Genomic DNA, 12,221 nt, shown 5'->3' on the forward strand with positions numbered 1-12,221 from the left:
GTTTTAGATCGATGCCCACAGATGGAAGTGGGTGCGATGTTACCTGAAATTGATCTTTTACAAGATATTAAAAAGGTCATGGATAGAGAAATGTGATTTTATGTGACAGGAGTCACGTGGCCAGTGTCTCCTGCTCGGGTCCCAGCATCCACAGAACAATACTCAACAAGAACTAACAGTGAGGGTGGAGGGCAGATAATGCTCATGCTGGGATGAATTAGGGAAAAAATTTGTGTCTTTCCTCTCCACCTGGACCCGGAATTCCTCAGCCCTGTGGTTGGCATGCAATTGACCAATTTCCAAGTCCAGGGTCAGGGACTGTGTTGTCTAAACCAAATCAGACCATCTTGTCTCTGTTTGCCACGGTGGTATTGGGGAGACGGTGTGAGTGATCATGTCTGGTCATCCTGAAAGCCGGGGTTCCTGACCAATGGGCCAGGGAGGGAGAGTCTCTAATTCGGGAGGGTTTGCTGAGTGGGTGGATGCCTGAGACCACAAAGGCATTCTGTCCCCAAGGGAGAAATCAGGCCGGGACACCGTATTTTGGTTTGTTTGTCCTCTCCTCTCCCGGACAGTGTCATCTCCATGAGTGTGGGATACTTCCTGTCTCTTCTGGAGTGTATTCTTAGCTCCTAGACTCAAGTCAGGCACATAGTAGGTGTACAGTAACTGGTGTGGATGCACATCATCTGCATAGAGACTCTCTTGGGTCAGACACAGGTGGACTCTGTGTCCTGGGTTTTTTTTTGACTTCTTGATATGGACTGAACTGTGTCCTGTCAAAATCCTACATGGAAACCCTAACTCCCAATGTCACTGTTCCTGGAGACCAGGCCTTGAGTAGATAACTAAGGTTAAGGTAAAGGAGCTCATGAGGGCCGGTGTCTTTATGAGAAGAGGAGGAGAAACCAGGGCTGAGCGCACACAGAGAGAAGGCCGTGTGAGGACGCGGGGAGAATGCAGCCGTCTGCCGGCCAAGGAGCGAGGCCTCGGGAGAGACCCACCTGCCCACACGTCTGTCTTGGACTTTGAGAATGCAGAACTGTGGGAACATACGGTTCTGTTAGTTAAGGTTCCCGTCTGGGTATTGTGTTATGACAGCCCCGGCTCCAAAACATCTCTCATGGACTCTGTCACTAGGTCCCACCGCCCCACATCCAAGAACTTCAGGTCACTTAAGAAAATCACACAGTGTGGACAGATTTAGCAGACAGGTTTGCTGGCGTGGGTTTCAGACCTCAGATTTTCCAAACAGAAAAAATAACATGCTTTCCTGTAAGAAGAGTAGGGCTGCACAGGGAAGCCCCATTGCAGGGGGTCAGCAGGTTTTTGTCTCACTTCCCCACGGGCCTGGAGCACTGTGTGAGCACTGAGAATGTTGTCATATGTCTGGCAGTAATAATCAGCCTCGTCCTCAGCCTGGAGCCCACAGATGGTCAGGGAGGCCAAGTTGCCAGATCTGGAGCCAGAGAATCGGTCGGGGACCCCCGAAGGTCGACTGCTACTATCATAGATGAGGGTTTTGGGGGCCTTTCCCGGGAACTGCTGGAACCACTGCACATGATACTTCCCAATGTTGGAGCTGCTTCCAGTGCAGGAGATGGTGACACTCTGTCCTGGGGCCCCAGACACTGAGGACGGCTGGGTCAGCACAGACTGGGCCCAGGAGCCTGGAAGAGGGAGAGACACAGAGATGGTGATGCTGGGGCTAGAGACAAGAGGAGGGAGCAGGGTCCCGTGTGTCCTCCCTAGGTCCCCTCCACTGTCCCCATATCCAGTCACCTGTGCAGTGAGTGAGGAGGGTGAGGAGGAGAGGGGACCAGGCCATGGGGGAGATGATCACCGCGTCCTGCCCTCTGTGTCCCCACAGCTGAAGCAGAGCTTCCCCCAAGTCTCTCCCTCCCCTCTTCAAGCTCTGACAGAGGGAGGATCCACTCATGCAAATGAGACCCCCAGCTTTCTGGTCCCTCACTGGACCCTGGTTCAGGCCACTCTGACTGGGAGCTGAAGGGATAAGCAGGGGCGGAGCTGTGTGGGGCCTGTGGGGTGAGGTTGTCACAGCTGCGAGCCATGCATAGGGGGCTCCAGGCAGTGCCAGGTGGTTTGTCTCAGCTGGGGTCCCCCAGACTCCAAAGAAGCAATTACTGAGTGCCCCCTGGTGCCCAGTCCGAGATGCATCACTCTGTGACATGGTGACTAGAGCCCATCAGGAACAGGTCCTGATCCCTAAGGCTCTGTCCACCTCCCCCTGACTAAGGGCCAGGCCTTGTGTCCCCTTATGTGGCCTCCCATCCCCTGAGGGCAGTCTCTATGCTCTACTCAGAGTCCTCAGGGTGAGTCTGACCACAGGTTCCTTGGCTGTTCTGTGGTCAGGACAGAGGTGGTGTCTCCTATACAAACTCCTCATGGATCAGGACAATACAGAGCAGTGACCGTCCCCGTGGAGGCGAGTCCCCTTCTGTGCGGGACGCGGTTCTTCCCTTCGGTGTGATTCCTCCTTGTTAGATCGAGCCGTGTGTCTCCAGCACACGAACTGCTGGTTCCGTGTCCCCCCCGGGGACTCGCGGCACTTTGTTTCACACCTGCTCCTTGACCAAGCTTCACCTGGCAACCGGTCTTCTTGTTAGTGTGTGAACTGCATAAAACATGGCACACGTGTCTGTGTCGTATGTGTATGAGAGTCAGATCTCTGCATTTCTGAATCAGGCTCACGCTGATCTCAGCCTCCAGGACACAGAAGAGGAGGGTGACCGTGACAGCACCACCTGGGACCGGGACCCCTGCCATGGGGATTCTCAGCAATGACCCTGAGGTGACCTGGGGGAGCACTTGCTTGGTGATGAGACCAGAAGGGACCAGAATCAGAATATGTGGCCAGGGGTTCACGAGCTGGGCTTCTGGGACTGTCCCCCCTGAGGGACGGGCAGGTGGAAGAGAGGTGCTCAGGTGAGGGTGGACAATGCTGTCACTGCAGCTCATAAACCTGTTGCACCCATGTTGCTCCCCGTGGCAGAAGGCGGCCAGACGTGGAAGTTATGCTGCATTCGACCTTTTCTGAGACTACTGAATTTTAGATCATGGCCTCACTGATGGAAGTGTGTGGACTTTTTCGGAGGCTGATCTTTTGCAGAACAATGCAATGGTCAGGGAGGCAGATCTGGGATTTTGTGAGACAGGCGCCAGCTGGCCTGCTTGCCCTGCTCAGCTCCCAGTGTCCACAGTACCACACCCAGCATGAACTGAGGAAGAGGGTGGAGGGCAGAGCGATGCACATGGAGGGGCCAGTTAGGGAAACCGTCTTTCCTCTCCTCTCCTCTGTGGACCCAGATCTCTCAGGCATGTGGTCAGCATGTGATGGACCCCGCTACAGCTACAGAGACAGACCTTGTTTTACCCAGACCATTGAGACAGTCCCTGGTCAATGACCATGCCACAGAAGACGTTGTGAGTGACCCGGTCGAGTGCTCGTGAAGGCCAGGGCTCCAGATCAATAGGTCAGGAGGCTGAGTCTCTCACACCGGGAAGGGTTGTTTGGGGGATGAGATGCCCATGACTGCACGGGCATTTAGTTCCCAGGAAGGAAATCAGTCTCGTGACATGGGTACCATAAAGAAGGGACATCTCAAATAAAGCTCAGAGAAGAAGGGGGAAAACCCAGCAAGATCCTCTACTTGTCATCTGGAAAAGAAACATTCCTGGGTCACCAGTGATCAAGAAGGGAGACTGTGGTCAAGGTTTCCATCACAGACGTGACCTTGGGCCCTAAACCTCACATCCAGACTCCTGAACCTTCTTCAAGGAGGGGCAGCTACTCACCTCCCACCGTGTTCCCAAAGACCAGCTCTAAGCCTTTTCCCACCCCCATTCTCTCCCTCTTCCCTCCAAAACCACGCGGAATCGGACCTTTCTTCTCTACCTCACCTGCACCATCCCTTACCCAGGACTCAAGCTTCATCTTTGTACCAAATCCACAGAACGTTCAAGGTCCCTGACTATATTCCCACGTCCCCCTCATTCATCCTCTGCAGCAGCTGGACTTCGGAGACTTAATCAGATTCTGTATCTTTCTTGTCACATCATCTAGGTTTCCGGCCCTGACCTGAGCCCAACATGTAGCAAGTGCTCAATAAATGGTGTAGACGGGTGGGCCCCTGAATAGTCAGCTCTCCTGAGTGAGACACAGCTGGACTCTGTCCCTGGTTCTGTCCTGACTCATCATGGATTCTTCCCAGGGCAGCTGCCTCTGACATTGGGGACTGTCTACTGGGTGTGAGACAATCAGATCACGTGCTGCTGCCAAGGACAGGATTTGGTGGCCTAAACTGAGAGCACAGGGCTATATGTGCTAAATTATGTTCCCTGAAATGAGAGTGAGTTCCTGGATTTGACTAAATAAACAAACAAACAGGGATGTGTAAACTCTAAACTTCGGCATGGTCACAGATTGACCAAGTATCCGGGAGAGATTGGAGCATTTTCCATGTTGGCCTGTCCCAGAAATCTTCTCCTCTCAGACCAGACCAACCTGACCACACCCAGCACCCTGGAAGGGCCATCTGATTTTGGACGTGGATCTCTGTGATGCCACCACCCACAACAGGAGAATGAGTAAGTCCCTCCATGGGGTTGGGGACTGAGACATTAATTGTCTCTACACAGTGAATGGCCTCCAGGCTGCTAAATGTAGGATGCGATCACAGTTCTTATGTTGCCAGGTGTGTCTGAATGACCTGACAGTTTGTTTTGCTTCTGCCATGACTGTGGGGCCATCGGAAATATAGGAGCATCTTAAATCATGTTTGAGTTGAAAATTTACCGGGTACCCTGCCAGTTCATACTGACAATAATTCTCCATGAATTACCTTACAGGCCGCCTTGTTTTACTGTTGTTGCTGTTGTCATTGTCATCGTTGTGAGGCCTCCTGTTAGATCCCCACCCCCATTCCACACATACTGACGTGGGATGTCTCTCTGGCCACTAGAATTTAACGATGTCAGAGAAAACGTGTCCTCTCCTCCTGATTACCACTCTGGGCTTTCATTTGTCTTTAATTGCTAATCTGAAGGTTCATGCTGTCATCTTTTGAATCCATGATAATTTGTTGTTTCTTTTTCCTTATTTAGTCTAATTTTAAACTTATTTTATTTTTAACATTGAGAACTAAGCCGTTAGTATAAACATTTTTTTCCCTTCCTACCTTAGTGGACTCCAAAGTCTATTATCCATCCCACATTGGGCCACAGTGATTAACTTTATTGGTAAATACACCAATATTGTCACTGAAGGAAGAACCGAGCTTTCTGGAAACTTTCCTTTAATATTGGGGTTCTCTGACATAATAAGGATTGAATTCTACATTCAGGACTCCAGTGACTGAGATGCATTCAAACATCTTCCTACCTGAAAAAAGTTGTGAACACAATCAGGGTCTGTGGCATTAAACTGGGGAAGATGAGCAGGTGATGGGCGTGAGAGCCACGTCCTTAATGGAAATGGGTCCTTTCAACTCCAGTATGGAAACTCTGGAGAAAAAAAAAGTCACCCCTCTTAGCGAAGGATCCAGAGCTCAGGGAATGATCAGCAAACCCATGGAGAAAAGAAGTCCAGCCTCTGTGACCCAAGGGACCTAAGTCCCTTCTGCTCCTCCTCTATGTGTCCCATGAGCTTCACCCAGGGGAGTGATGGGTCTGACTGGGGAGTGGAGGGCAGATTTATCTCATGTCCCCAGAAACAGGAGATCCTCATGCATCGGGGTCATGCTTAACTCTGTAACCGTGATCCTCAGCCTCGTCCTCAGGCTGGAGCCCAGAGTGGTCAGTGAGGTTCTGGTAACAAACCTGGGTCAGGAGAATCAGGCTCAGACCCCTGGAAGGTCCCTCGCTGCTGTCCTAGGTGAAGGTTCTGCCTGGGAGCCTGTGGGACCATTGCCACGGTGACTCCCAATATGTCTGCTGACCCCTGTGCAGGACAAGGTGACCTCGGATCTGAGATCATCAAGAGCCTCACAGTGGGAGTGACAAACATGGGAAGTTCCTGCTCCTGTTGTTCCAGAGGTCACCCCACATCCTGGATTGTTGGAAAGCTCCAGTGGGATCTGAGGATACAGGAGGACACAGTCGGTGCCTGTGGGCTCAGGAGAACCACTCGCAGGAGTCTTCACGGTCCCCAGTGGTGTCACTGTAGGAGTGCGTCATCCATGGACCAACATCACTCCATTCCCTGGAGCAGACTAAGCAGCTATTTCCCAGTGGCTGTGTGGCACCCCACCCACTCACGGCCCATAAAGAGGGTTCCTCAGACCCCAGTTTTCCCCTTTGCTGCTCCCCACCCTGAATCCCACTCTGCATGCTCAGGTGCCGGGCCAGCTTTCTGTAGGTCAGTCCTCCTGGGCCTGGGTCCTCACCATCATCTCACATCTCAGTACCTCGTCCCTCGAACACTCTGTCCTTCGGTCAGCCCTGAACTCAGGAGCCCGGGTGGGATGGGGACATCTCTGCTGTGACCCCTGAGAGAGCAGAGTCCATGCTGTGGAAAAGGATCCACCTGCTGGGATGTTCCTGGGCTCTGATGAAGGTGAAACTTGGGACAGGTGCATCTTCCTTATTTCAGGATAGAAGGGCAGCTCCTCAGGCCCTGGTGTTGTCACATAAACACCTGGTCAACCTTTCTGTGTCATCACCTATAGTTTTGGTTTTATTTTTCCAGAAAAATCAGAAATGTTGAATGAAAAATGGATAGTAAAACATTATGACCAGGAAGGGTTCAAAGTAGAGGCTACAAAGGCCCGAGTTTTTAAAAGAAGATGTTGAATTGTTCAGAACAAAGGCCTGAGCAGCCTGAGGTTTTTGTCCCACTTCCCCATCTGCGCCTGTCACTGTGCGAGCACCACTGTGCCAGACTAAACAGTAATAGTCGGCCTCGTCCTCAGGCTGCAGCCCGGAGATGAGCAGAAGCCCTGCGTTGGCCGAGGCGTCTTTGGATCCAGAGAAGCGGCTGGGGACCCCGGAGCCCTGGTGTTTACTGGAGTCTGAGTAGTAGTACAGGAGATACCGGGGAGGGCTCCCTGGCTTCTGCTGAAACCAGTTTATGCCATAGCTTCCAACACTTAAGCCACTGCTCAGGGTGCAGGTGAGTCTGGCTGATGCTCCCGGAGATGCAGAGAGGGAGGGCGGCTGAGTCAGCACAGGCTGGGAGAGGGAACCTGCAAACACAGACACTCATGGGTGATGGGAAAAGAACCTGCTTAAAATTTCCCAGGGCTCTGGACCAGTAGAGATAAAAGAAAGCCATGTGACTTTCCCAGGTCCTCAGGGCCTGTCCTTACCTGTGCACTGAGAGAGGAGCACGAGGAGGACAGGGGTCCAGGCCATGGTGCACGCAGCCCCTGAGCCCACAGTGGGGCTGGGCTGCCCCAGGCCTCCTTTTCTTCTCCACCCTGCGCCAGAGGAGGGGCTGTGCATGCAAATGTGTGTCCATGCAGTGACCGCCCAGCCCCTCCATGAGCCCTGGTGCTGGAGCTCAGCTCACAGCGAGACTGAGGAGGATGGAGGTTGGCTTCACCCCCTGGGAGAGCCCTGGAAGGAAAAACCTGCTGTCACCACATAAAGGTCCCTGCTCAGGGGACTCTGCCAGCCCAGAAAGGACACAGCTGCTGAGTCTCATGAGGGAGCACAGAGAACTGCACTCAGGCCAGGCTCCTTCGAGTGAATGAATTACCCTCAGTGAGCAGTTGTGCAGGGATCACTAGTCAGTCCCCCAGTGCCCCCTGCTGGTGGCTGGATACACACCTCCCAGTGGCCCAGAGCCCTGACAGCCCAACTGGTTTATGCAGCTCACCAGTCACTGTCTCTATTCACGCATCCTTGGTCTGGTCCCTAGATGCTGCAATCCTGGTACACTGTGTTGATATTGTAGTTTATTACACCCAGAGTAAGGTCCATGGGAGTAAGGTACATATATAACTATTCAAGGTGTCAGAGCACTTTGAGTACAGTCTAGAAGAAGCTAAATGACCCAGGTGTGTATCAGGTCCGGTGTCGGAGCCGAGGGGACAGTTGATTGTTTGAAAGGCTTGAAGGGACTCTCCAGGGAAATGTCATAGAAGGGAATTTTCCAGGAAAATACTGAGTGGCATTTTGAAAAGAGGACCGTTTAGCAAACATTTCAGAGTCATGTCATGTGTGAGCTCATTCATAGGGACTCCATTTGAATCAGTGTTTGCTATAATAATCATAATAATCATCATAATCATCATAATAACAATAATAATAATAATGGCTTGGTTAGGGTTCACCTTTACCTGTGGAATGTGTAACACCTTTCTTTATTTTAGGAACTGACTTTATAGTCTAATATGTAGTTTTCAGGATCCCTACTTCACAGGTTTCTTGTCTGGATTTTGTCTTAGGTGTCACACAATTGGCTTACATTTTAAAAAATTTTTATGTTATTATTTTTTCCAGGTTTTAAAACATTTTATTCGCATATTTAAAAACTCGTGCATTCCAATAATTAAAATCATTTGAACAGAGAAAGTGGCACTCTGATTAAACTGCATGTACAGCCTGCGGGACACCGTGGACTAGAGTGTGATGTTCCTACAGGAGGAGAGGGAGGATGGAGTCTCCAGTGCTCCGGGGTTAGGAGCACTGTGTCAGGATCACCCACGTCCGGTCTTAATGAACAGCCTGTTCTTGGGACATGAGTAAGATCCCCTCAGGATCCATTTCTTGCCAGAGGAGTCATTTTGCATGGCTCTGAGACAGAACTCCAGGTACCACGTCTCTGGGGCTCCTGCCTGGATGTTTTGTTGCCAGGCCCTACTGAGAGAGCGTATTCATGACACTGGTTTTTTGTTTGTTTGTTTGTTTGTTTTGCTGTAGACGATGCTATTCCTGAGACCTGACCACATACCGTGGTTGAATGTGTCAGCACAGCCTGGGTGCAGGAGTCTAAAGGATCTAAAAGATCCAGGGAGGTGAGATTTGGGGTCCTGCTCACTTTGTCCACAGTCTAACAGACCTGAAGACGCAGAGCACAGAGTGTAGGATTGCCTGAGAAGATGCTAAGTGAGGGTGAATTGCAAAAGGAGAAAGCCAGAAGTGTGGGAGCCCCGGCATCTGAACACAAACTGAGAAGGAAGCCCCGCTGTCCCCGTGTGAGGTGTGGTGGGAAGACAGTTAGGAAACGAGCTACACACCCATTTCTCATATCCACACTTGATCACATGAGCAGACACTCGGTGCTCGCGGGAGCACCGCTGCAGGGGGAGACTGACTGTGGGTCCGGGGTGCTGACTCTCATCTCCCGGGCCTGGTGCAGTGAAGAGGACGGGGACCTCGCATGGTACTGGTCAGTGGTGTTTGGCTCCATCCTCAAGTTGTAACGAGGAGCTTCTACTGTAGGTGACAACAAAGAGAAGCAAAGTTCCCAGAGGTCGCGGCTGTATCAACGTGTACCGAGTTTTGGTGATGTGAACAGATCCTGATGCTGATGTGTCAGAATCACACCGTTCTAGCCACCGTTGTTGCTTCTCCCAGGGCAGTAGCTGTTCGCTTTCTGTCCTGGGTCCCAGACCCCTAAGGAAGGAGGATCAGCAGGGAGAGGCAGGGACCTGTGAGCACAGGGCAGGGTCCACACAGAAGGAGGAGGTCCGAGCTGGAGAAAGATGCTGCATGGGCATGAACATCAGAAGCCTTCACCTGTGTGGCTAAGATCACTGAAGAAACAGGCATCCATCACGTGGTGTGGCCAACCTACTACCCTGTTCCTTGGGCCCAAGAGCTGAGGCCCAGCCGCCTCACATCTCTTTCTCTGCTCTAACTACATCGGCCTCTCTGTCTTTCTGGCCCCTTTCTGGGTCCTGTCCTGGTGAACCATCTATGGTAAGTGCTGGAGAAGGGACAGTGTGTCCAGGGTCCTCCACATAGGCCCTGAGAGGGCCGAGCCTCAGGAAGCGAAGGTCAGGGAATCTGAGATTCCCCAGCCGTCCTGGCTTCCCACGATATCCACACCCATGAGACCAGTCAATGGACACCCTGTGTGTGACAGGGATATCCCCACAGTCTTTCTGATACAGAATGAGGCAGCTATTGGAGGAATCTCATTATCTGAGAAGGGTCTTCACATTGTCTTCTCAGGAATTACGGACACAGGTTCCATATCTAACCACTAGAAACACAATCGGAGTCAGAGCCCCTGAAATCACATTGTACCCCTTTCCATACAGAGCCTTTGTGGTCCTGATTGTCCTGAGGTTACAATCATAGACATGTCACCTAAGTGCACATTACAGGTGTCAGCACACGCTCAGCACTAGGTGCACCCAGCCCAGGCCAGCTGCACCCACACTCTGCCCGTCACCCCTCACAGCAGCGTCTCCCCTCCGGCTCTGTGCCCCTCAGTGACCAAAGCTGCTGTCTCTGCTGCACCTAGATGTGTCTCCTGTGACTTCTCATCTCCCTCCTTCCCCTCCCCGTCCTCAGACGCGGGCAGGTCACGTGGACACGGAGCACAATTTTCATAGGTTGAAATTACTATCACAGGTTTTCTTAGAGATTCTAATTTTTTTTTCTAAAATCCACCACCATTGCAAGCATATTATTCCCAAAGTCATTGCAATGATCGTATTGATCAGTCCGGGGAGAACTCTATTCTTAACCACATTGAATGTTCTGACTCATAAGCTAGAATTCTCTCTGCATTTAATCAACTTTTCTCTCAGAAAGTTTTATCAAGTTCAATGCATAAAAATTTAAAATTCTGCCAGATTTTTCCTAATGTATTACATATGTGTGATGCTATCATAAATATATTATTTTTAACTCTGGTTTAGGGGGGCCCATCGCTTCCCCACCCCAGGTGGAAGCACTCAGACCTGGAGCAGCACCGAGTCACCCCCTCTGCTCCCTCAGGAGGGCAGGGGCTGACCCAAGCCCTTCAGGCTCCTCCCTTGTCCCCACTGAGGGCTGCGGACCTCTGACACGGGGTTACTGCCAGTGGACACGGTAACGGGGAGGATATATGACCAATGGAGAGATCTGAATTTAAACTGAAGAGAAGCATGTGATATTGTCAGATCAAGTGGATTGAGGAAATCAGATGTCACAGAAGAAATGACAGAAGAAGTCACCTCCTGTCGGACTTGATCAGAGCCCCTCCCATGAGTGATGGCACCAGGTCAGGAAAGTGCGGGGAAGGCTTGTGTCTCACTTCCCCATGGGTCTGGACCACTGTGTAAGTCTTAGTTTTGTCATCCCAGGTGTCACAGGAATAGTCCGCCTCGTCCTCAGGCTGGAGCCCGGAGATGAGCAGAAGCCCTGCGTTGGCCGAGGCGTCTTTGGATCCAGAGAAGCGGCTGGGGACCCCGGAGCCTTGGTTCTTATTGGTGTCTGAGTAGAACCTCAGGAGATACCGGGGAGGGCTCCCTGGCTTTTGCTGATACCAGCGTATCCAGTAGCCACCAACATTGAAGCCACTGTTCAAGGTGCAGGTGAGTCTGGCTGATGCTCCCGGAGATGCAGAGAAGGAGGGCGGCTGAGTCAGCACAGGCTGGGAGAGGGAACCTGCAAACACAAACAAACATGGTCATTGGCAAAGAAATGAGAGAAAATTTCTCAGGATTTTGAGCAACAGGGCAGAAATTTTGTGGGAAGCCCAGGGTCTCCGAGGCCATTCCCCACCTGTGCACTGAGAGAGGAGCATGAGGAGGACGGGGGTCCAGGCCATGGTGCACACAGCCCCTGAGCCCACAGTGGGGCTGGGCTGCCCAGGCCTCCTTTTCTTCTCCACCCTGCGCCAGAGGAGGGGCTGTGCATGCAAATGTGTGTCCATCCAGTGACCGCCCAGCCCCTCCCTGAGCCCTGGTGCTAGAGCTCAGCTCACATCCAGATTGAGGAGGATGGAGGTTCGCTTTACCCCCTGGGAGATCCCCGGGAGGAAGCACCTGCTGACACCACACAAAGATCCTGCTCAGGGGATTCTGCCAGCCCAGAAATGACATAGCTACTGAGTCTCATCAGGGAGCACAGAGAACTGCACCCAGGCCAGGCTCCTTCGAGTGAATGAATTGTCCTTAGTGAGCAGTTGTGCAGGGACCACAAGTCAGTCCCCCAGTGCCCCCTGCTGCTGGCTGGATACACACCTCCCAGTGGCCCAGAGCTCTGAGAGCCCAGCTGGTTTGTGCAGCTCACCAGTCACTGTCTCTATTCACGCATCCTTG

At 52.0% G+C, this 12,221-nt stretch overlaps 1 long non-coding RNA gene and 2 gene segments (V, D, J or C); all 3 read right to left on the minus strand.

Moving 5' to 3' along the window:
- Positions 1 to 1,516: 1,516 nt before the first annotated feature.
- LOC120610973 (uncharacterized) lies at positions 1,517 to 2,191 on the minus strand. Its single transcript, XR_005655042.1, has 3 exons — positions 2,182 to 2,191; positions 1,783 to 1,854; positions 1,517 to 1,670 (listed from the first exon to the last, which is right to left on the minus strand). It is a non-coding gene; the product is annotated as an uncharacterized LOC120610973 (long non-coding RNA).
- A 4,505-nt stretch (positions 2,192 to 6,696) lies between these two features.
- LOC120610975 (probable non-functional immunoglobulin lambda variable 5-48) lies at positions 6,697 to 7,371 on the minus strand. The segment is given in 2 exon segments: positions 6,697 to 7,202; positions 7,326 to 7,371. Coding segments are annotated over 2 exon segments (537 nt in total).
- Positions 7,372 to 11,128: 3,757 nt separating this feature from the next.
- LOC120610976 (probable non-functional immunoglobulin lambda variable 5-48) lies at positions 11,129 to 11,736 on the minus strand. The segment is given in 2 exon segments: positions 11,129 to 11,565; positions 11,683 to 11,736. Coding segments are annotated over 2 exon segments (483 nt in total).
- Positions 11,737 to 12,221: the final 485 nt, after the last annotated feature.

This window comes from Pteropus medius, unplaced genomic scaffold (assembly GCF_902729225.1).
Source record: "Pteropus medius unplaced genomic scaffold, Ma_sr-lr_union100, whole genome shotgun sequence".
In the NCBI taxonomy this organism is placed as follows: domain Eukaryota; kingdom Metazoa; phylum Chordata; class Mammalia; order Chiroptera; family Pteropodidae; genus Pteropus; species Pteropus medius.